The 22705-nt window shown below is 39.2% G+C and overlaps 1 protein-coding gene across 1 annotated transcript in view; it reads right to left on the bottom strand.

The window, feature by feature from the left end:
• The window catches only part of atrnl1b (attractin-like 1b), a 1024737-nt gene that overhangs the window by 639078 nt on the left and 362954 nt on the right, over window positions 1-22705 (bottom strand). The window contains exon 20 of the mRNA XM_059947922.1: window positions 4723-4816. Within this exon, the coding sequence (XP_059803905.1) occupies window positions 4723-4816 (94 nt within the window). The remainder of the gene's footprint in view (window positions 1-4722; window positions 4817-22705) is intronic.

Genomic DNA, 22705 nt, shown 5'->3' with positions numbered 1-22705 from the left:
CACAAAGGCCAGGTCCGCAACAAAGGGAGAAAGCCGAGGGGGTGTCAGTACGTGCCTCTCAAAGCATCCGCGCGGGGGAGGGTGGATTGAGGGAGCTTTAAAAGCAAGGTTGTGAAGTTCGAATAAACTTAACTTTGACTGCAGTTTACCGACTCCATGTCGTTATTTTAGCGCTGCGTGTAGCACACCGCTACACGTAGTTATTACTTATGTAAAATTATCAGACTAATTTATGGAACAATGGAAGAACATTAACCATTAAATGGCTCTTCCTTTATTTTGGATAACGTTTAATATATTTATCTTCAACTTAATTCCACATTCTTCACTGCACATTCTATGTTGATGGACCACAGGAAATAAAAATTTCATGTATGTCAACAATTTCTAACTGAAGGCACAATCTGCATGGGCTGCTTTTCAAAATTTGCCCCCTGAGAAAATTTCAGTCACCAAATTTGACTTTGATGATATCTCATCACCTCCATTTCAAGATTTGGCATTGTGATAAGCTGCTGTAAAGCGCATTCTTTATCCAGTTTATAAAATATAAACTGTGCCCAAAAATCACTCCTCTGAATATAGCATATCTATAGTTGTGAACTTCCCATGATTCAGGACATTTACAAACACTGGTGTGAAAAAAGGGCTGTGTGTTGAAAAAGGCTCAACAGTGTCTCTTCCAGCTCAGTCAGTTGAAGAAGTCTGGCATGGGGCCCCAAATCCTAAGAGCTTTCTATAGGGGCACGATTGAGAGCATCCTGACTAGCTGCATCACTGCCTCAATCGCAGGACTATGCAGAAAGTGGTGCAGACAGGCCAGCACATCCGTAGATGTGAACTTCCCACTGTTCAGCACATTTACAGAGACAGGTGTGTAAAAAGGATCCAAAGAATTATTGGGGACCTGAGTCACTCCAACTACAAACTGTTCCAGCTGCTACCATCTGGGAAAGAGTACCGCAGCATAAAAGCTGGGTCCAACAGCAGGACAGCTTCTTCCAGCAGGCCATCAGACTGATAAACTCATGCTGATTTGAGTGTACTCTATATTACATTGACTGTTCTATTTATTATAAATTACTATGATTGCACATTGCATGTTTAGACAGAGATGTAGAGATGAGGGTGAAGGACAGAAGAAATAAAGTCAATTCAATTCAATGACTAGCAATAGTGCACAACAGGAAACAAAATCATCCAGTTCAGTTTATGAGACAGATAATGTCTGGTAGGTACTAGCCTAAATTTGAAGGCCATTATAGCTAAATTAATATCATCTAATATTTTCACGATAGTTTTCTGTATTTTTGGCACGAGATTTGCTAGTAATTTTTCACCTACCTAGCTAAGGGGAGAAGTGTTCTTCAATGGCATCGCTACAACACTTTGGAAATTGAGCACAAGCCAGCATTCAACACTGAAATCTTCCTGGCAGATATTGTATATTACTATATCATGCAAATCATTCATAAACTATTAATATAACGTTCAACACTTGTTAAAGACTAGCCAGCAAGATCTGGGATGATATGAGCAACTGATCCTATTGAACACAAATCATAAGCCTATTATATGTTCTTAAAATTTTATGATAAGACGAACACTTTCTGAGAATGAGCAAACTTTTGTTTAGAAGTATTCTCTATTTGTGAATATTGCATGTCATCTCACAAATCAATGTGCTGAATGAATTCATCTGGCAGAGCAGATTGAGTATTTAAGATCTAATATAAACTTTTTAAGGAAAAAAATCTCTTACTGGTGAATGTTCTACTAACCAGCCACAAATTGTAAGTTATTTTGTATGGCTACTCTGAATGATTAATGTATGAATAACATTTGACCTGAGTGCGTGAGGATGAGTGTGTGCCCACAAGGACTTATTGTACATTCCCAAACCAAAAGCCGTGGATGAACCGGAAGATATGTCGTCTGCTGAAGGCTAGATCTGTAACATTCAAGTCTGGCAATCCAGGCCTGTATCAGAAAACCAGGTATGATTTGTGGTGGGCTATTTCAATGCTGAAATGACAGTCTCAAACGAAGCTGGAGGTGACATTGGGTGTACAACAGCTCTGGCAGGGTCTGCAAGATATTACTTCCTACAAAGTGAAACCCAATAGCATGAATGGTAGCGATGCTTCAATACCAAATGAACTCAACATCTTCTATGTACGCTTTGAAAGGGAGAATACAACTACTGCTCCACCTGATGATCCTGTGATCTCCGTCTCAGAGGCCGAAGTTAGACTGTCTTTCAAGAGAGTGAACCCTCGCAAGGCGGAAGGTCCTGATGGAGTACCTGGTAAGGCTCTGAAAACCTGTGCCAACCAACTAGCGGGAGTATTCAAGGACGTTTTCAACCTCTAACTGCTATGAACGGAAGTTCCCACTTGCTTCAAAAAGGCAACAATTATACCAGTGCCTAAGAAAAATAATGTGAGCTGCCTTAATGACTAGCACCCAGTAGCACTCACATCGACAGTGATGAAACGCTTTGGAGGTTGGTCATGACTAACCTTTTTCCCTTTTGCCATCCGATTCCGAAATGGACATTGAACCCTTGAACACTACCTCACTATTTTTTATAAAATACAGTATTTCTGTTTTTGCACTTAAAAAAAATCTATTCAATATACATATTTGATTTACTTGTTTATTTATTATTTATACTATTTTCATTTTAATTATTATTTTTTAATTTTTTCTTTATGCTAGACTATGTAGTACATTGAACTGCTGCTGCTAAGCTAACAAATTTCACGTCACATGCTGGTGCTAATAAACCTGATTCTGATTTATTTGCAACTCATTCAGTGTTCTGGTTTAAAATAAACAGCACTTCCCTTTGTATAATTCATTGGTACCCCATAAACTCCATAATACTAATCTCATTTTGGTACTATCATCCCAGTGGTTTGTGTCCTCACGCAAATTATGGCTTTACATTGACCTGATCCTAATAATATCCATAACAGCTCCTTCAAATTTTAACCAGTGACTAAAAAGAAGACATGGTTTAACATTTCCTTCTCGCATACGTCCAGAATTACGAGAACAAATCTATGGTTAGGAACAATTAGCTCTCATTCTAAAAAAAACACAGATAACTAGGTTGGCAACGCTGTGGATATCAGAGACCTGCTGTTAGTTGGGATGATTGAACAGCAAACAATTATTCATTTACAGCAGCATTTAAACTGTCACAAGATTGCCAAGAAATAAAAGGAAATGGTACAAATGCAGGCAAGAGATTAGTATAGATGGGCAAAAGAAAAACCAGCATGGATGTAGTGTCTTCATGATAAAGTTCTACTGATATAGGAGCACTGTATTTGAACTTGCACCTTAACTTGAAACCCTTACATGTTCACCAACTTGTTCAAATCAGGTCACCACCTATTTCCTTTCTCACACAACTGAATCACTCGGCATTTGATTCAACATGTAGGTTATGTTCTGCATTCGGGTTACTCTACAAAGAGAGAGACATAGAACCATACTGCGCGATGGGAGGAAGGGTGTGTTAGGGAGTGTTCTGGAGTTATGTGGATATAGCAGTTATTTATTCAAACAAGGACCAATTTTAGTTCTTAATATAAATTGTAAATTGCAAGCAATAAATTGTAGTTAAAAGCAGACGTTTGCAAATAGACATTGGGATCTGTATAATACACACTAAGAGATAATGGTTTGCAAGTGATGACTATGAGATGCTTTCATATGCAGCAGCCAAATGTTAAAACTATGGGATTATGCTAATTGGTCTGCATCAATCCAGGGTTTCAATAATGCATTTAAGTAATCTGTACCATTGTAAACAAGTTCAAGGAAGCCTGCAGCCTGGACTATTACCATTATTTAGCTCAAGGGTACCAATCTTTTTTATGTCATGGACTCCTACCGTTAACTACAGGGTCTGTGGACCCCCAGTTGGGAATGCTAATTTAGCTCTATCAGTAGTTAGATGCCTAGCTCTCTGTCATTAGATGTTTTTAGAATACTTGTGATAATTAATTTCTCCCAGCAAAGCCGTTTGAACCTTCAGATATACCTTTCCAATACAAATATGTTCTACCTCAAAGGAACCATTTGTCAACCCGAAGTATTGAAGTAAACAATGCCACTGTAACTAATGAAATTGTATTGAATCCCCTCAGGTTACCTTTGATCTTAAGGGCATAAGAATATGCTATACTTTGAGTTTGTGAGCCTCTATGGAGAAGGTCTCTAGAAGAATGTCTGCCTGTTATGATGAATGAAGATTTCTACATCAACAGTTTCAGTATCTCTCTTATGACTTCAATTACAGTTACAATACATCAAAGGATCCCAACTGTTCGGCATGGACAAGTTGGGTCAAGTGGGATGTGCCCACAATGTACAATTCTATGATTTTATAATAGTTGTCATTAGCATTTTTTATTTATTGAATTAATGCATGAAAAAAATGAATAAATTAATGCAAAACATAACAATATCATGTCAGGGTTAGCAAACATGTATGCCTTATTCTGCTACATCTAGAAGCATTTAATTTTCAATCCACAGATTACTAAAGCATAGTCGTGACTTGAGCTTTTATTTATTTTGCTGCATTTCTCGGAGCTCTATCAGATATAGATCACCGAAGCTAGTATAATTGCTATGTTATTTTTAAACATAGTAATTGAAAAAAACATTAAAATAATATCAATCAAGGGAATTTCAAATACTCACAACTGACATTGATCTCCCTTGATTCCTTTTGTGGTGCAGAAGCAATTTCCTTTTTGTGCATGACAAGCATTTGCATGTCCATTGCATTTGCAAGCTGAAAATAGAGATAGTCATGTTAAATAACATCCAATAAGCCAGTAATTGCATACATAATAGGATTTTTGGGAGTTAACCCCAATACTTCAGACAATGCAAATGTGAGGAATGAAATTTAGATCTTGAAAACCGAGACTAGACAAAATTAATTTGTAATTATTATGAAGATCTGTTGTCATGTGTTCATTAAAGAAAATATTATTTGAGTGCCACATGGTTTTTAAGCATACAGTGCAAATCACAGACAAAAGATTTAATTTTCAGCCACATTATCTTTCCTCCTATATACTGCAGGAAGTTATCAGAGATCGAATAATTGCATAAATATAGGGTCATTCAAGGCTATTTTAAAACAGTCTTTATTAGTGGGGTTGGTAAAGCTTACAGCCCTTCTGCAATGTCCACAGATTTCACAGAAAAGGCACATTTTATCCAACATCACTGCAGATTATCCAGGAATAAGAAGCACAGTGTCTTTAATTGGCATAATTTCATCCAGTCACCCAGAGTATAGCAAGTAGTAAAGTATAGTACACCCAGCTCGAACCTTGCACTTTCCAAACTGCAGCTTTCTCCCAACAGCCTTGTCCACACACTACCACAGGAAAGAAACTACGATCCAGCAATAGCAAGTTCGTCAAACTTGAATCGCTTGAAGTCAGATACATTTGCATTGCATGCTGAAGATTTTTTATAACGCAAAATCTGTACATTGACTCAATGGTCATTTTTACTCCATTCAAAACATAGTGTATATGAAAACTTCAGTTTAATTGCTATTGCTCAGAAACCTTATAGTTAAGATGCTATTTGATACTTTGCAGTTTTGACACAAAAAAGGAAGAAAAGTGTGCATTTTCCATTTTCAGTACTTCAGATGCTACAGATTTGTGGAGATCACAATGAAAAAAAATCCATTTGCAAATACCTTTCACCAAATGGCTGCTGTTGTATCAATTTCCATAAACTCCACTGTACACACTTCAACACCTCTAATATTCCCCAGGTTCTTGACCTGTTTTGGCTCCATATCCCCCAACACATCCAATCTAAAATCATATTCTTAGTTTTAAATCCCTTCATGGTCTTCCCCAAAGCCTTCCATCTGTAAGGCACATCTCATGAATGTAATGGAATACTGTTGTCTTGTCCAGACAATTTCAACTCCCAAAACACTCATGAAACTCAAAACCATTCAGAATAAAGAACGAAAACGAGGAGATCTGCAGATGCTGAAAATTCAACCAACACACACAAAATGCTGGTGGAATGCAGCAGGTCAGGCAGCATCTATAGGGAGAAGCACTGTCGCCTTTTTGGGCCGAGACCCTTCATCAAGACTATCTGAAAGGAAAGATCAGGATAAAGAAGGCTCCTTGAAAACCCCCATCCACCACTATGACACTTTATTCCCTTCATACAATACAAGAATTCTGTTTGCAGTGTTGATCATCTGCAAAATGTACAACATGGCTACTCTAACTGCAACTTGCAGCTTCCATCACTATAAAAAGTGAAGGGCAAATAGACCAGCAGGCACATGGGAATATCTTCAGTAGATTACCAGTCATACACCACTCTAACCTGGAAATATATTGATGTCCCTTCATCTCATCGAATTCCAGTATTTGCAGTTAGTTCAGCAGCACTGCAGAAGGTAGGATTCACATTAGATTTTCACTTGCAACTGAAAATAATTCACACTTCCAAAAGAATATTGAAAAATGTTTATGCCTTACTTGAGTAAATCTACCTCTTTCCCTTGTAATATACACAGAGATGGCTGTCAAGATTACCAACTGAGTCTTAAAAAATGTTACAATGATTTATGAATCAATTTTTTCACATTCATCTATAATCCACAACTTTTTGATACAGTTCAGGATACCTATCTAGATTTTTGGCCTTAATATCTTTCTCAACCTCTATTTTGCGTCCAGTATAGTGCTGGGGTCATCTATTGTGTCCAGTGCTCCTGACATGGCCTCTATGTAGGTGAGACTTGTCATAAATTGGGGGACCGCTTCATCAAGCACCTCCACACCATCTGCCACAAGCAGGATTCCCAGGTGGCCAAACATTTTAACTCAAATTCCCATTCCCATTCCAAGGTGTCAATCCACGGTCACCTTTTGTGCCAAGATGAGGCCACCCTCAGGGTAGAGAAACATCTTGTAATCCGTTTGGATATGCTCCAACCTGATGGCATGAATATTGATTTCTCCTTCCAGTGAACGATTTCCCCCTTGTCTTTCCTCTATTCCCCACTCTGATCTTTCATTTCTTATCACCTATTACTTCTCCATGGATCCCTACCTCTTTCCCTTTCTCCTATCAGATTCTTTTTTCTCAAGCCCTTTACCTTCCCCACTCAGCTTCACCTATCACTTTCCAGCTAGCCTCCTTCTGCTTTCCCCACCTTTTTGTTTGGGATCTTCCCTCTTCTTTCTCAGTCCTGAGAAAGGGTCTGGTCCCAAAACATTAACTGTTTACTCTTTTCTAAAGATGCTGTTTGACCTGCAGTGTTCGTCTAGCATTCTGTGTGTGTTACTTTGGATTTCCAGCATCCGCAGACTTTCTCGTGGTTGTGAATTACTATTCTAATTCATTTTTACCTTCTACTTTATTTCCCAATTTGAATTTTCGGCATCAGAAAGAACAAGTTAATCTGACTCAGTGAACTTTGTTCTCAGCTGTATCAGAAGCCCTGAAGAGGGTGTTGCAGTAGGAAGTCCCAAGGATCTGAAATCTCCACAGGTAAACTAAAAGGCCATGGGCAGTTTTCAAAGGGATGAATAATATTCTGCTTAACAGAGCCCAATGCTCTGTACTGGGTTAAAAAGATACCATTGATAGATGACAAATAGTTTTTAATGAATCACATTAAAGACGGTCAGTCCTGCTTTTCTCTGAAAAGGTAAAAATATTCAATGGAGAGTTCATTCTGTCACATGGACAATACAGCAAATAAATGAAAAAAACTAAATTATAGCCTTTCCTAACATAATGTGCAGTCAGGAAGGAAGAAATACTCTCCCCCAATTTTCAACCCTATCACAATTGTAAAAATTCAGCAGACACAGTATGTGTCAAGATGGATGCCTAATAGCAACCCTTGTTTTACAACATCCTATAACTTCTAGGAGTCCAGTATCTTCTCTTTAACAACTCTTCCTCTCCCTGACCTTTCCATTAAGCTGTTCACTAACTTCAGGTAAAAATATCTACCAACTGCTAACCTAAATTTCCCTCACTCAGTCTTGTTACGTACCCCTGTCATGTGTTGAAGCTATACTGGACTTGAGGTAATGGTCTTGTGATGGTGGAGTGACGTCATTTTCCTGCCAGTAGAGGTCATGTGACAGATTTTTTTTACAGGGTATAAAAGGGCAGTTCGTGGCTGGATTTGCCGTGTTGACTTCATGCCACTGTGTGATATAATATTATGACGCAGTTTAGTTGAAAGGTGGAGTTTTATTTAATGCCTAAAGTTTAAAAGGTCATTGCCAGTAGTTTCTTTACAATACTGCTAGTTAAAAATCAGTGGAGAATGAAGATCGGAGTTCGGGAGCTAAAAGATCGAGGAAAATCGATTTCGACGGTGAAACAGGTTCGACCTTGTTAGATCCTCATTTGGGAGGACTTCGTTGACCGCGCTCGTGTTAATTCCTGTGAAATAACAGAAAGGATTGAGTCCAGTGTTGTAAAGGAAAGGTCAGTGCCTTTAAGCCGTTTCATTTTCCATCTTCACAAATTCTTCGTGGGAAAAGTATAGTTCAACTGGGAACCGCAGCAAGACAACGTGAAAGAGAATTTAAATCATTTAAAAAGTCTCTCCTTAAATGGACTGTAAGCATTTTGAACTTTTGCAATACTACTTTGAAGAACTGTTTTTGCAACATCACTTTAAGAACTGTTTAAGCTTCATTGCTTTAAGAACTGCTTAAGCTGCCGCACAGCAGCTGACTTCCGGTTACTTGGGTGGTTTGTTTACTTTTGGGGGTTTGTTTTTCGGAGTTTAATAAATGTTTTATTTGTTATAAAAACCCCTTCCTCACTCATATTGTTGCTGAATCCGTAACAGTCTAAAATCTGCAGTTACATAGAAACATAGAAAATCTACGCCACAATGCGGGCCCTACGGCCCACATAGCTGTGCCGAACATGTTCTTACTTTAGAAATTACCTAGGATCACCCATAGCCCACTATTTTTCTAAGCTCCATGTACCTATCCAGGAGTCTCTTAAAAGACGGTATCATCTCCGCCTTCACCACTGGACTATCCACACGATCAATGCTTCTCATCATCTTATACACCTCTATTAAGTCTTCTCATCCTCCGACTCTCCAAGCAGAAAGGGCCAAGTTCACTCAAACTATTCTCATAAGGCACACTCCCCAATCCAGGCAACATTCTTGTAAATCTCTTCTGCACCCTTTCTATAGTTTCCACATCCTTACTGTAGTAAGGAAACCAGAACTGAGCACAGTACTCCAAGTGGGATCTGACCAGGGTCCTATTTAGCTGCAACATTACCTCTCTGCTCCTAAACTCAATCCCTCAGTTCTTGATTAACAACTTTGGAAAACAATCCACTTTTATTAACAATGTTATTATGTGCTCAGAATAAATTTGAATACATTAAATAAATTTATTAGTTTGAAACATGCCATTAATTCCTGAAGTGTCATATATAATTTGTACAGTATATAATATTATTACATGGCAGTAGTGTAAATTTCTCTTTAAAGATCTCCATAATGCATCTTTCAGAACTGTATAAAATTAGTGCATCAAGTATTTTCTCTTCTTTGACCGGGTTTAAAATCTTAAGTCAAACATTAACACCAAAGGTTGAAGCTGTTGCTACTGCATAATGATCAAATTTGTTCTGCTGCTAAAGTTGACTGAGATACAATATTTCAGCATTTCAAACATGTATTGGACTTTTGAATCAATTCTACTTCTTATTTGTACTTCAGTCAGAAAGGGCATATCATTTTCACTTTCCAGAAATGATACAATGACCCACATATTCAACATACTTAAAATTAGACCTTCCAGAGATGATGACTTTTGTTTTCATTACTAACTATTCTTGCAATGTATTACGATAATTTTCAAAACACCCCTGGCAAGACTGTCCAGTCAACCTGCTGTGTGCACTCCAGTGATCCTGTTGTGGGGCAGTTGGGGTTCAGAAACAGCTCCCCATGGAATTCATGAATTTGATTCCATTTGGTTCCTAACCACTCATGAATTTTGTTCAGGCATCTCTCTTCATATTTTCTTTTCATTTCAGTTGGTTTCTGTCAGTGATAACTGTCCTGCTCCAAAAGATGAGACTTTTTTTTAATGTTACAAGCAATACCAGTATCCTGAGCCTTACCATTAACAGGTGAAGTAACATAACTGCGGAGTTACTGGTTAAGGCCTTTCCTTAATTACTAAGTCAGAAACTCTGTAATTTATTGCACAGAAACACACGCCACTTTTGCCCATTTTTTCCCAAGCTTTCACGCTTATCTTCCAAATGCCAATTTTCTACCTAATAAAATAGATGTTAATAAGCTTCCAAAGCACCTTAAGCTTGTAGCTTGATGAGCAGCAGTCTCTGGTGTGCAGGATCTCCAAACTTCATAAAGTCCCTATTCTGTACTATCCCAATGCAACAGTCACTGCATTGAATGGACCAAACATTAATAACCCTACACTAAATATTAAAGTTAATATCAACACAAAAGACTACTCCAAAAGAACTTTCAACTTCCACTTACTCTCCACACAAATAAGTTAACATTTGATTTGTTGATAAATATGTTTAATCTATTAGGGTTTGCTCGATACCCATTTAGCTGGGTACCAAAGGAAGTACAAGGCATGCCTTCCCTCTACTAACCTGCAGGTCACCCTTAGGCAAAGTGTAGCTCCTACTTAGCACTCCCCACCTCAATCAGGGTCACGTGAAGCCATTGGAGCAGGTGGTAGAAGGTCATATGAGGAGCTGATGTATATCACAAGTCCTGGTTATGTGACCACTGAAGACAATCTCTGAACAGTTGATAATAGCTAGGGTCACTCACCTTGTAAAGACACTGCCCAGAAGAAGGTAATGGCAAAACACTTCTTTAGAAAAATTTCCCAAGAAAAATCATGGTCAAAGACTATGATTGCCCATGTCATATGACACAGCACATTAGAAAACTGACAGTAATCTAAATTATTAAATCCAATTGTAGCTAGCTATCATGAAGGCATTCTCAGTGCACTGTTTGGCACAGAATCCCTCCAATAATTGCATGAGGCAAATAGATGAGGACAATAGTTAGCAAATGCATGAGTCAAAAAGAGCCTTAACTACACAGATATCGCATCATTTCTCCTCTTCTCTACCATTAACCAGGTCACCATAATCAGCAGAAATTATTTCTTGATAGAGCAACAGCAAAAATAAAGTGACAAAGTGGTTGAATAGAACTAGCAAGGCCTTAAACTCAGAAGAATTCAGATTTGAATACAATTACAAAGGACACACATGGCAGAACCTAAAAGAATGTTGCCGTAGGCAAAGGAAAGGTTCTTGCGAAATTACATGGAGTCTAAGCAATTGACAGCTGGGCGTGTTCTGAAGAAGCAAATCATGGTTCAACCCTTGAGATGCCCTTTAGTACTACAATGTGCTCCTTAAGATTTGCAAACACCATCAAATGCAAAGATCTACAAAATTGGCAAATTACACTGAAATATTTGGACAGGAATGAGTAACAGCAACACACTTTGGAAGTTGTGTAGAAAGTAGAAAATGTCCAGGGGTTCATTTAATATTTTTGGTCAAAAATATCAATTTGCTGGGGATGTTCAGCGTATCATATAGTATCTGTGGGCACCAAAACATTGAAGGATAATTTCACTAAGGCCAAGAATCTTTCATTAGAATATTTGATTATTTCCAATACATTTACACAGCTTTCCACTGCATAGGTGCCAATAGAATTGCTATTTCCAGCATTTTCTTGCTTTGTTGAGATCTCCAACATCCAAAATATTTTGCTTTACAACTGATCTAAAATATGTGCAACTTTTTCCACCTTCTCCAGTCCTCTCCCTATCTATTGCTGGTCCATTATAGTAAATGAAATTAAATTCAAGTTCACTGCCATAAAACCTGATCAGTGGATTATGAAAAGAAGCAATTTACAACCACCAATAATCTTTAACAATATGATTCCTTGAGGTAACATCATGAATTTGAAGTGGATCTTATACCAATAAACATTACACCTTACAGTCCAAAGACAGTAACTGAATATAATCATTTTTATTTGTTGATATTTTAAGATTTTTTTTCATGCACAAAACTCATTGGCCCTTTGAGTCCAAAATAATGATAGAAAAACACATTCTTTGGCAGTGCCATAATTTCATTAAACAAACATAAGGAATGAAATGACACTATTAGTTTGCTAGTAAGTTCAAGCATGAATAAACATCTAGTAGGACCCACAGAGATAAGACATAAACAAATCATATTCATAATTATGAAGTGAATGCATTACTTAAGTCAATACAAAGACACACATCTTCAAAATCTAATTACAGAAAAGCACTTGGAGTCCTCAATTTTATTTCTGCAATCTCAATGGGTTAAAGGGGAAAAAAGCAAACATTGAAACTGGAAAGGAAATGAAGAATCACTTTCATCATCAGTGAAACGGACAGGCTAATTAATTTCAAAAAATGAATTTGTCCAGTGATTAAGTTAGGGTTCAATCAAGGTTGCTAAAGTGGTGCAGCTTGAACGGCCAAAAGGGCCTATTCCACACAGGATGTATAGAAGGATAGTTAGATGAATGAATGACATATTCTTAGTGATTTGTTTTTAAAAATATTAAGAAAATCTTAAACATTAATTTCTTGTACAAGTCAAAACTACTGCAGGATTTATGTAAAGTGGCAAGCATTTAAATTTTTTCAGGACTCCCTGAGGATTAAGTGTAATCAGTTTCTGCTCCAGTTTTGAGTTGAATATCCAACAGATCCAAAGTGGTGTCTGCATACTTCATCAGATGGGGCACGACTATTTCAAATTTCAAAGTTTATTTATTACTAAAGTACCTTATACAACCCTGAGATTCATCTTCCTGCAAGCATACCCAATAAATCCAAAATAGAATAATAGTGATAATAGAATCAATGATAGAATGAATGAATGAATTGACTTTATTTCTTACATCCTTCACATACATGAGAAGTAAAAATCGTTACACCAACCTGAGCATTCAATCAGTGTGCAAGAGACACAAACTTTATAAATACAAAAAAGAAATAAATAATAATAATAATAATAAATAAGCAATATATATGAAGAACATTATATGAAGAGCCCTTGAAAGTGAGTCCATGGATTTTGGGAACATTTCAATGATAAAGTGAAGTTTGGTTCAAGATCTTGTTGGTTGAAGGATATTAACTGTTCCTGAACCTGGTGGTGTGAGTCCTGAGGCTCGTGTACTTTCTCTCTGATGGCAGCAGCAAGAAGAAAGGATGTCCTGGATGGTGGGGCCCCTGATGATAGATGCTACTTTCCTGCAACGATGTTTTGTGTACATGCACTCAAAGGTTGGGAGAGCTTTACCCATGATGGACAGAACCAAATCCACTCATTTCAGGAGGATTTTCCATTCAAAGGCATTCATGTTTCCATACAAGGATGAGATGCAGTCAGTCAAAATACTCTCCACCAAACATCTATAGAAGTCTGTCAAAGTTTTAGTTGTCATGCTGAGTCTCCACAAACTCCTAACGAAGTACAGCTGCTGCCGTGCTTTCTTTGTAATTGCACTTCAAATCAGCAACAAATCAGTATCTTGATCAGTTGAATACACTGAATAGTTAAACATCCACCATAGGGAGCAATTACTACATACTGTATATAGTTCCTTGCTCAACTTGTGTTTGTGGAGTTTTAATTCTTCACTGCCATAAAGAACCTTTGTAACAAAACCCCTTGTTAATCAATGTTCTCTCTAGACTATTTACTGTTGCCTGGTCCAGGCCATGTACTGTTGCCTCATACAAACTTGAGGTCTGTTTTAATGCTGAAATTCAGATTAATGGCCAATATAAACAGATGGCTTATACAGTACCAGCTGGTACGATTTGTATATAACTGCCAAAATTGCATCCCTGAGCAATTCTGAGGCCAGCTTAATTAAGTTTCATCTCTGAGAAATCGTATTCTCTATTTGTCTCACGTATTTAGGAAAGTAAACTAAACAAGTGCAACTCAGACAGTTAAAATCCAAGACCTTTACATTTGCAGAGCTAAACAACACCAGTGGCGAACACCAAAGGAATTGTCACACAGGTTTAACAAAAGATTAAGATGTATAGAAAAAATTGATGTAAGAAGATTGTAATTGAAGATGGAATTTAAAACCCTACAGTTTAGGAGAAACATTTCATTATCGTCTTTGAGTTCCTTCCCACCAGGCATCAGGAATTTACAGGAACAGTCAAATTGGCAAAATTAAAACAAAGCCAGTAACCTGCTGTTGCTTGTAGTCAAAGATCAATAAATTCTTTAAAAACATGCTGATAACATTTAGCTCAGAACAGGAGTTATGATTTAACGACTTGATAGCACATTGTTGTTATGATTCGGAGGGTGGAGTACGGGAGAAGTCAGCTGTAGATATCATGAGCTGCTCTCAGTAGAAGTAAGCATGGAATTTGTTTATTATTGAGATAAGCCCATTAGGCCTTTTGAGTCGCACTGCCTTCAACCCCCAATGTAAACCTAGTCCAATCACAGGTTAATTTACAATGACCATTTAACCTACCAACTTGTGGAAGGAAACCAGAGCAACCAGAGGAAACCCACGTTGTCATGGGAAGGATGGACGGACAGACTCCTTACAGAGGACAGTGGGATTGAACTCCAAACTCCACATCCTCAGCACCGCGCTACTGTGACACTCCAAAGGGATGTTGAATATTTAATGACATACTAAAACAAAGCTCAGTAACCTGCTGTTGTTTGGAGCCAATATTTCAGCAAAAAATCTCTGGTTGCAAAATACTATGTAGTAATTCATAATTCAGAAACAAACATTTACGACAGGGTAAACTATACCCGACTCAGCCACTGGGCTTAAAAGACAAAAAGGCGTGCCTGTATGTTTGGAGCAATTGTTTATTACTTTGGTATATTTTTGTCTCATGTACTAAGACATAGTGAAAAGCCTTAGATTTATGATCCAACCAGACATCATGCCATACATAATACAATGCAGAAGATTCTGGTGCAGCTACAGAGGAAGTGCAATACTGGAAGATAAATGCAAGGGCAATCAAGAGATCATCATTTAAATGTATGTGAAGTCTGTTCAAGAGCCTAATAACAGTTCAATAAAAGCTGTCCTCGAGCCTGCTGTTGGAAGTTCACAGGCTTTTGCATCTGCTACCAGACGAGAGAAGGAAGAGAAGAGAATTACCTGGGCACAAGTTGACACTTAGTTATGTTAATTACTTCTCCAAGGCAGCAAGAAGAACAGACTGAGCCAATGAAGGAAAGCTTGGTTGATAAAACTGAAAAAAAAGTGAAACTTTTACCAGTCTATCTGCAGTGCAATGTAATCTGTATGGTTATAATGAACACACTCAAGATGTTGGAGGAACTCAGCAGACCTGATGTTTCAGGCCGAGACCCTTCAGCACGAGACAAAAAGATGAGTAGATTTAAAAGGTGGGGGAGGAGAGAGAGAAACACAAGATGATAGGTGAAACCAGGATGAGGAGGGATTAAGTAAAGAGTTGGGAAGCTGATTGGTGATAGAGATACAGGGCTGGAGAAGGGGGAATCCAATAGAAGACAAAAGGACACAGAAGAACGAAAAGCGTGGAGGAGCACCAGAGGGAGGTGATAGGCTGGCAAGGAGATAAGGTGAGAGAGGGAAAAAGGGATGGGGAATGATGAAGTGAAAGGGGGGAGGTCTATTACTGGAAGTTCAAGAAAACGATGTTCATGCCATCAGGTTAGAGGCTACCCAGACATAATACAAGGTGTTATAATGACAGCATGTTGAATCCCTTATTACAAACCGACAATAAAATCATTCGACGCTTCCGTAATTCAGGTAAAACAAAAATGAGTGAGACTAAAGATATTGGATCAAATTCAAACAAAGAACTGGTCAAAGATAAGCACAATTGGAGCAAATTCAAACAAGGATGAGCTATCAGCAAATATGTACTCCCTACGCACCCCCTCTCTATGCTGCCAAGCAAGTGAACAGGTGACTACATTAGCATATTCTTACTGCCACCCAAACCTATGTGACTAATTATTTTAACCCACAGTGAGGATGCGCAACACAAATACACTACAGACAGACATGGCTCCTACAAACTGCTTGCTTGTATTTGCTTGGAATGATGAAGTTATTCGTTTTCTTGGTTAGATAAAATCATGTTTCTTAAAGAAACTATAATCACAATTCCTTAAACCTTGATGCTGCTTTCACAGAACTCATTATAAAATCTTTTCTTTAGGGAAAACAAAACCAAGTAATGACTTTAAAATTAGTCTTCATTTTATTTTATTAGAATTGGCATAGCTTAAAGATTCATTTAGCATTAATAAACCTAGTGGAATCCAAATAAGGGTTATTTTACAACAGAGCAAAGGGATGCTAATAAAATGAAAGCAAACAAATATAGATTATTAAAACTCAGTCATATCCAATTGTAACCCCTTGGGTCGCCTCAGGCTCGCTCAGCTCGTTCTCGTCTAGGGGGAGCAGCCTTCGGCCCCGCCAAACTGGGTAATCAGCTGGTGTGGATGCTGTGTGATGTCCCTGCCTCGCCCAAAACAGACAGTACACCATATGCGATTAAATGAGTACAATTTATAAAGGTTTCTATAACTAAGTGATTAATAACGATACAGTATATATGAAGAGAAAATTAAAGAAAAGGCACCAAACTTATCAAAGTCCAAACCACTTCATGCACAGCCGTTGGAGCTCAATTACTGAAGTCTTCTGGCCACCATTCGCTCCCCTCCGAACTCCTCGACTCGCAGCTCAGGACCCTCCGAACTCCTCGACTCTCCAAACAGCTCAGGACCCTCCGAGTGGTCAACCAAGCACATCTAGCTTCATCCCCCCCCCCCCTCGGAGAATCTCCCGGCCTCGGACCCCCCTTTGGGGTCCGATCCTCGCCCAGTTTAGAGCATTGCGTCCTCTCTCTCGACCCCCTCGCGCCGATCTGCCCAAAAGCCCATCAACAAAAGCTTACAGACGCAGAAGAAAAAACATTAATCCCCATTTGGTTTACAAAGGAATACCATTCTCGTTATCAGTAAATTAGCATTCCTGCTAGTTAACAAAAAGAAGAAACCCTCTTTACACTCTCCCTCCACCAAATAAAAGTCATGTCCTCATGACTACTAAATAACTCGCCACCTTTCCTGCCAACACACCATAACCCAAGCACAAACAGTGACATCTCCTCCCCACACAGTAACCCTCACGCCCTGTTCCTCAGGCGCTACTTAGGCCAACTATCTGGGAGTTCCCTAACCCTTCTGAGACCTCCGTACCCCCTCACCTAAACCCTTCAGGCTCGGACACAACTGGGGATACCTTGGGCCCACTACCAACTCCTCTCTCAACCTCTCACTCATGCCCCACACTGCACACAGCTAACCCTCCCCGCTACACCTGACTCAATGGGAGAAGGGCCAAAGGTCTCTTCCTCAATCGAGGGAAAGTCAGCAAAAGGCAGCATGTACCACACATCCAGCACATCATCCATCGAATCTGTATTCTTCCTCATTCCTGTGATCGGTAGCTGCTGTTTGATCTTCTCCAAACGGAAACACGTGGCCTGCACTGTTCCCGCAGTCTCTTCAGCCTCCTGTTCAGTATTCACTGCACTTCCCTCCAGCTTTTTCTTCCTCATGACTTCTTCCAGATCAACTTTCAGGTTTTGCACTTCATTTGAACTGTCGATGGTCACCTTCAGGTTCCCTTCAAGCCTCCGCTTCTCTCTTCTGAGATTTGTCTGTAATTTCTTCACCTCCGCAAACTCCCCTCTCCGGGTTCTCAGTTTGCTATTACCCTCAGTCAGACAACTTTCTTCATTCTCTCCAACTTGTAAGTCTTCCGAATGGTTCCAGATCACTTTCTCCAGTCTCTCCGTCTTTATTTCAAACTTGGTTCCATAGAGACAGTCACTCACGAGCTGCGACCTTCGCCAGCCCTGGCACGTGTCCCGAAAACACTTTAACTCGGTAGTTCTCAGCTGCTCCTGCAACGACCTCACTTCATATTCTCCTGAGGCAAATCCAAACACCAAGAGATCATCCACATACACCAAAACTCCAAACGCCTCCACATCCCCTATGGTCTTCCACCTGCCCAGCAGGAAGGTTGCAAGGGCTCCAGATATGCCCTGTGGCATCTTTTCCGACCCGAAGACTCCTAGGGAATTTATAACGGCCGTCTTCTCCTTGTCGGCCCCACTCATCGGGATCTGGCAACATCCACTCCTCAGATCCAGCACCTTAAACCATTTCACACCACTCAGACAGGCCATCGCCTCTCCGGCCCTCAGGGCCATATTCTGGTCACTGACAGTGCGCCTCTTCAACGCAATACAATCCACACACACGCTGCCTACGTCTTCCACGGCTTCAGGGGCCAGTCGCCGCAACCTCTCTCTCTCCGAGGTGTCTTCAGCAGTCAACTCCGCTCCGGACGAGCACCCCACAATGTAACCCCTTGGGTTGCCTCAGGCTCGCTCAGCTCGTTCTCGTCTAGGGGGAGCAGCCTTCGGCTCCGCCAAACTGGGTAATCAGCTGGTGTGGATGCTGTGTGATGTCCCCGCCTCGCCCAAAACAGACAGTACACCATATGCGATTAAATGAGTACAATTTATAAAGGTTACTATAACTAAGTGATTAATAACGATACAGTATATATGAAGAGAAAATTAAAGAAAAGGCACCAAACTTATCAAAGTCCAAACCACTTCGTGCACAGCCGTTGGAGCTCAATTACTGAAGTCTTCTGGCCACCATTCGCTCCCCTCCGAACTCCTCGACTCGCAGCTCAGGACCCTCCGAACTCCTCGACTCTCCAAACAGCTCAGGACCCTCCGAGTGGTCAACCAAGCACATCTAACTTCATCCCCCCCCCCTCGGAGAATCTCCCGGCCTCGGACCCCTGTTTGGGGTCCGATCCTCGCCCAGTTTAGATCATTGCATCCTCTCTCTCGACCCCCTCGCGCCGATCTGCCCAAAAGCCCGTCAACAAAAGCTTACAGACTCAGAAGAAAGAACATTAATCCCCATTTGGTTTACAAAGGAATACCATTCTCGTTATCAGTAAATTAGCATTCCTGCTAGTTAACAAAAAGAAGAAACCCTCTTTACACAATTATTGTTATGATTAAATTAATGCTTTAGAAAGTAAAACAGTTTATAATATATATGAAGAGAAGATAGTAACAACTTTTCATATTGATTCCAACTCAATAAAGTCCCCACTGTGCACCAAAGGTGCTGTTTAAATATTTGAAACATTAACTGGAAACATCAGGTATTTAGATAAATTTATCTACCTCCCATTCAATTGTACATATACAGTGGCATGCAAAAGTTTGGGCACCCCTGGTCAAAATTTCTGTTACTGTGAATAGCTAAGCGAGTAAAAGATGACCTGATTTCCAAAAGGCATAAAGTTAAAGATGAAACCCTTCTTTAATTTTTTAAGCAAGTTTACTTTTTATTTCCATTTTTTACACAGTTTCAAAATAACATAAAAGGAAAAAGGCCCACAGCAAAAGTTTGGGCACCCTGCACGGTCAGTACTTAGTAACACCCCCTTTCCTCAGGATGCTGAAGAAGGCTGGTCTACCTGAACAGATGCTGGTGATCCTATGTTGCCGCTGCAACATAGAGAGCATCTTAACACACTGCATCTCTGTGTGGTATCTCAGTTGTACAGCAGCTGATAGAAAAGCACTTCAGTGGGTCGTCTCTAGCGCACAGAAGATCGTTGGGACACAGCTCCCAGCCCTGGAGGACACCTATGGCTTAAACTGCCTAAAGAAAGCTACAAGCATCTGTAAGGATGCTTGTAGCACCCTTACAATCATCTGTTTGAACTTCTTCCATCTGGCAGATGTTATAAGATTTTCTATGCCCGCACTTCCAGACTGAAAAATAGCTTTTTCCCCAGAGCTATAATTGCTCCGAACCAATCGATCAAGAATCATCCGTAAATTTGTTATATTGGTACTTTTAATACTGGCTGTCATGCATCAGAGTTGCGCTTTTGTACTGCTGGACATTGCTTGTTTTTATTTATTGTTTATTATTTTATTTGTTGTTTTATAGCATTGAGTATGAGAGTTGCAAACACAGTTTCGCTGTATTGGTGCATGACAAATTGTACTATGCAATGACAATAAAGATATTTCATTTCATTGGCAAATATCACAGCTTATAAACACTTTCTGTAACAGTTAAGAATATTTCAATTCTTGTTTGGGGAATTTTCAACCATTCTTCCTTGCTTCTAGTTCTGTGAGATGCTTGGGCCATCTTGCATGCACTGCTCTTTTGAGGTCTATCCACAGATTTTCAATGATGTTTAGGTCAGGGGACTGTGAGGGCCATGGCAAAACCTTCAGCTTGCACCTCTTGAGGTAGTCCATTGTGGATTTTGAGGTGTGTTTAGGATCATTATCCTGCTGTGGAAGCCATTCTCTTTTCATCTTCAGCTTTTTATTTTTACAGACAGTGTGATGTTTGCATCCAGAATTTGCTGGTATTTAATTGAATTCATTCTGTCCTCTACCAGTGAAATGTTCGCCACGCCACTGGCTGCAACACAAACCTAAAGCATGATCAATCCACCCTCGTGCTTAACAGTTGGAGAGGTGTTCTTTTCGCGAAATTCTGCACCCTTTTTTCTCCAAACATACCTTTGTTCATTGCAGCCGAAAAGTTCTATTTTAACTTCATCAATACACAGGACTTGTTTCCAAAATGCATCGGGCTTGTTTAAATGCTCCTTTGCAAACTTCTGATGCTGAATTTTGTGGTGAGGACGCAGGAAAGGTTTTCTTTTGATGACTCTTCCATGAGGTCATATTTGTGCAAATGTCACTGCACAGTAGAACAGTGTATCACCACTGCAGAGTCTGCTAAATCTTCCTGAAGGTCTTTTGCAGTCAAATGGGGGTTTTGATTTGCCTTTCTAGCAATCCTACAAGCAGTTCTCTCAGAAAGTTTTCTTGATCTTCCAGACCTCAACTGGACCTCCACCATTCCTGTTAACTGCCATTTCTTAATTACATTACAAACTGAGGAAACGGCTACCTGAAAATACTTTACTATATCTTCTTATAGCCTTCTCCTGCTTTGTGGGCATCATTTATTTTAACTTTCAGAGTGCTAGGCAGCTGCTTAGAGGAGCCCATGGCTGCTGATTGTTGGGACAAGGTTTGAGGAGTCAGAGTATTTATAAAGCTTTGAAATTTGCATCACCTGGCCTTTCCTAATGATGACTGTGAACAAGCCATAGCCCTAATAAGCTAATTAAGGTCTGAGACCTTCGTTAAAGTTAGCTGAGAGCTCAAATTTCTTGGGACGCCCTAACTTTTGCAGGGTGCTCTTTTCCTTTTTTTCACTCTAAAATTGTACAAAACAAAAATAATACATTAATCTTGCTTAAAATGTTGAAAAGAATGTTTCATCTTTAACTTTATGACTTTTGGAGATCAGTTCATCTTCTACTCACTTAACTATTCACAGTAACAGAAATTTTGACCAAGGGTGCCCAAACTTTTGCATGCCACTGTACAAGTGATAGCAAGTCCAGACCACTCAGCAAACTGACTGATTTTGTTAAGAAACATATGGCCAACACTTTCAGTTGATGCAAAAATTATCACCCTTCTGTAATCATGATAAACATTACTCATCACTCATTCCTACTTATTTTGTCCCCCTGCTTCTGAAAATCTTCAAACTTATCAGTCTTAGTGGTTACCAACATGTTCTCCAACTTACCATCCCATCTTTTATAAACGTCATCCAATCGAGAACTCAGCTGGCTGTTTCTCAATATTTATTAAAACCCTGTATTCCATGATTGACACAGGGTGTTATATTACCATGCGACCACTTTTATATATTTATCAGTTACGCTCCTAGGAATGAGCTTGAATCATTTACGTTACTTCTCAATAACAGATTATTTGAACTTCCACAGCAGTTAATAATGGGGTGACCAAAAATCAAACCATGTGAAATTTAACAGAGGCCAGTAAACTGATAGTTTAGAAATTGGATTTGATAGCAGAGTTGAACATTTTTTTAAGAATTCAATTAGGATTGCCTTTACAGTACAAACTTGAAGGAAGATCTTTTGATCAATGAACAGTACATGAAACTGAAAGAAACTACAGACAATTAATTAAAAAGGATCAATGAGGCAAAGGTTAAGATTGCACTAGTCACAGATGATCCAGTATAAGCTACTACGCAATCCAGTGATATTAAACAAACCAAAGAACAAATCAACAGAATACATCATAGGTTGGTTTTAGCAACCAAAGAAAATAACACCTGAGATGCAGTGGTGCGAAGAAGTTTGTGAACCCTGTAGAATCTTCTCTATTTCTGCATTAATATGACCTAAAATACGATCAGACGCCAGTCCCAAAACTAGATAAACAGGATCCAATTAAATAAACAGCACAAAAACATTAAATTTGTTAATGTATTTATTAAGAAAAATTATCCAATATTACATGCATTTGTTGAAAAGCCTTGGCTTTCAGTAACTGGTGTGACTTCCTTGTACAGC

This window comes from Hypanus sabinus, chromosome 22 (assembly GCF_030144855.1).
Source record: "Hypanus sabinus isolate sHypSab1 chromosome 22, sHypSab1.hap1, whole genome shotgun sequence".
NCBI lineage: Eukaryota > Metazoa > Chordata > Chondrichthyes > Myliobatiformes > Dasyatidae > Hypanus > Hypanus sabinus.
This window is presented reverse-complemented; position numbering and strand designations above follow the sequence as displayed.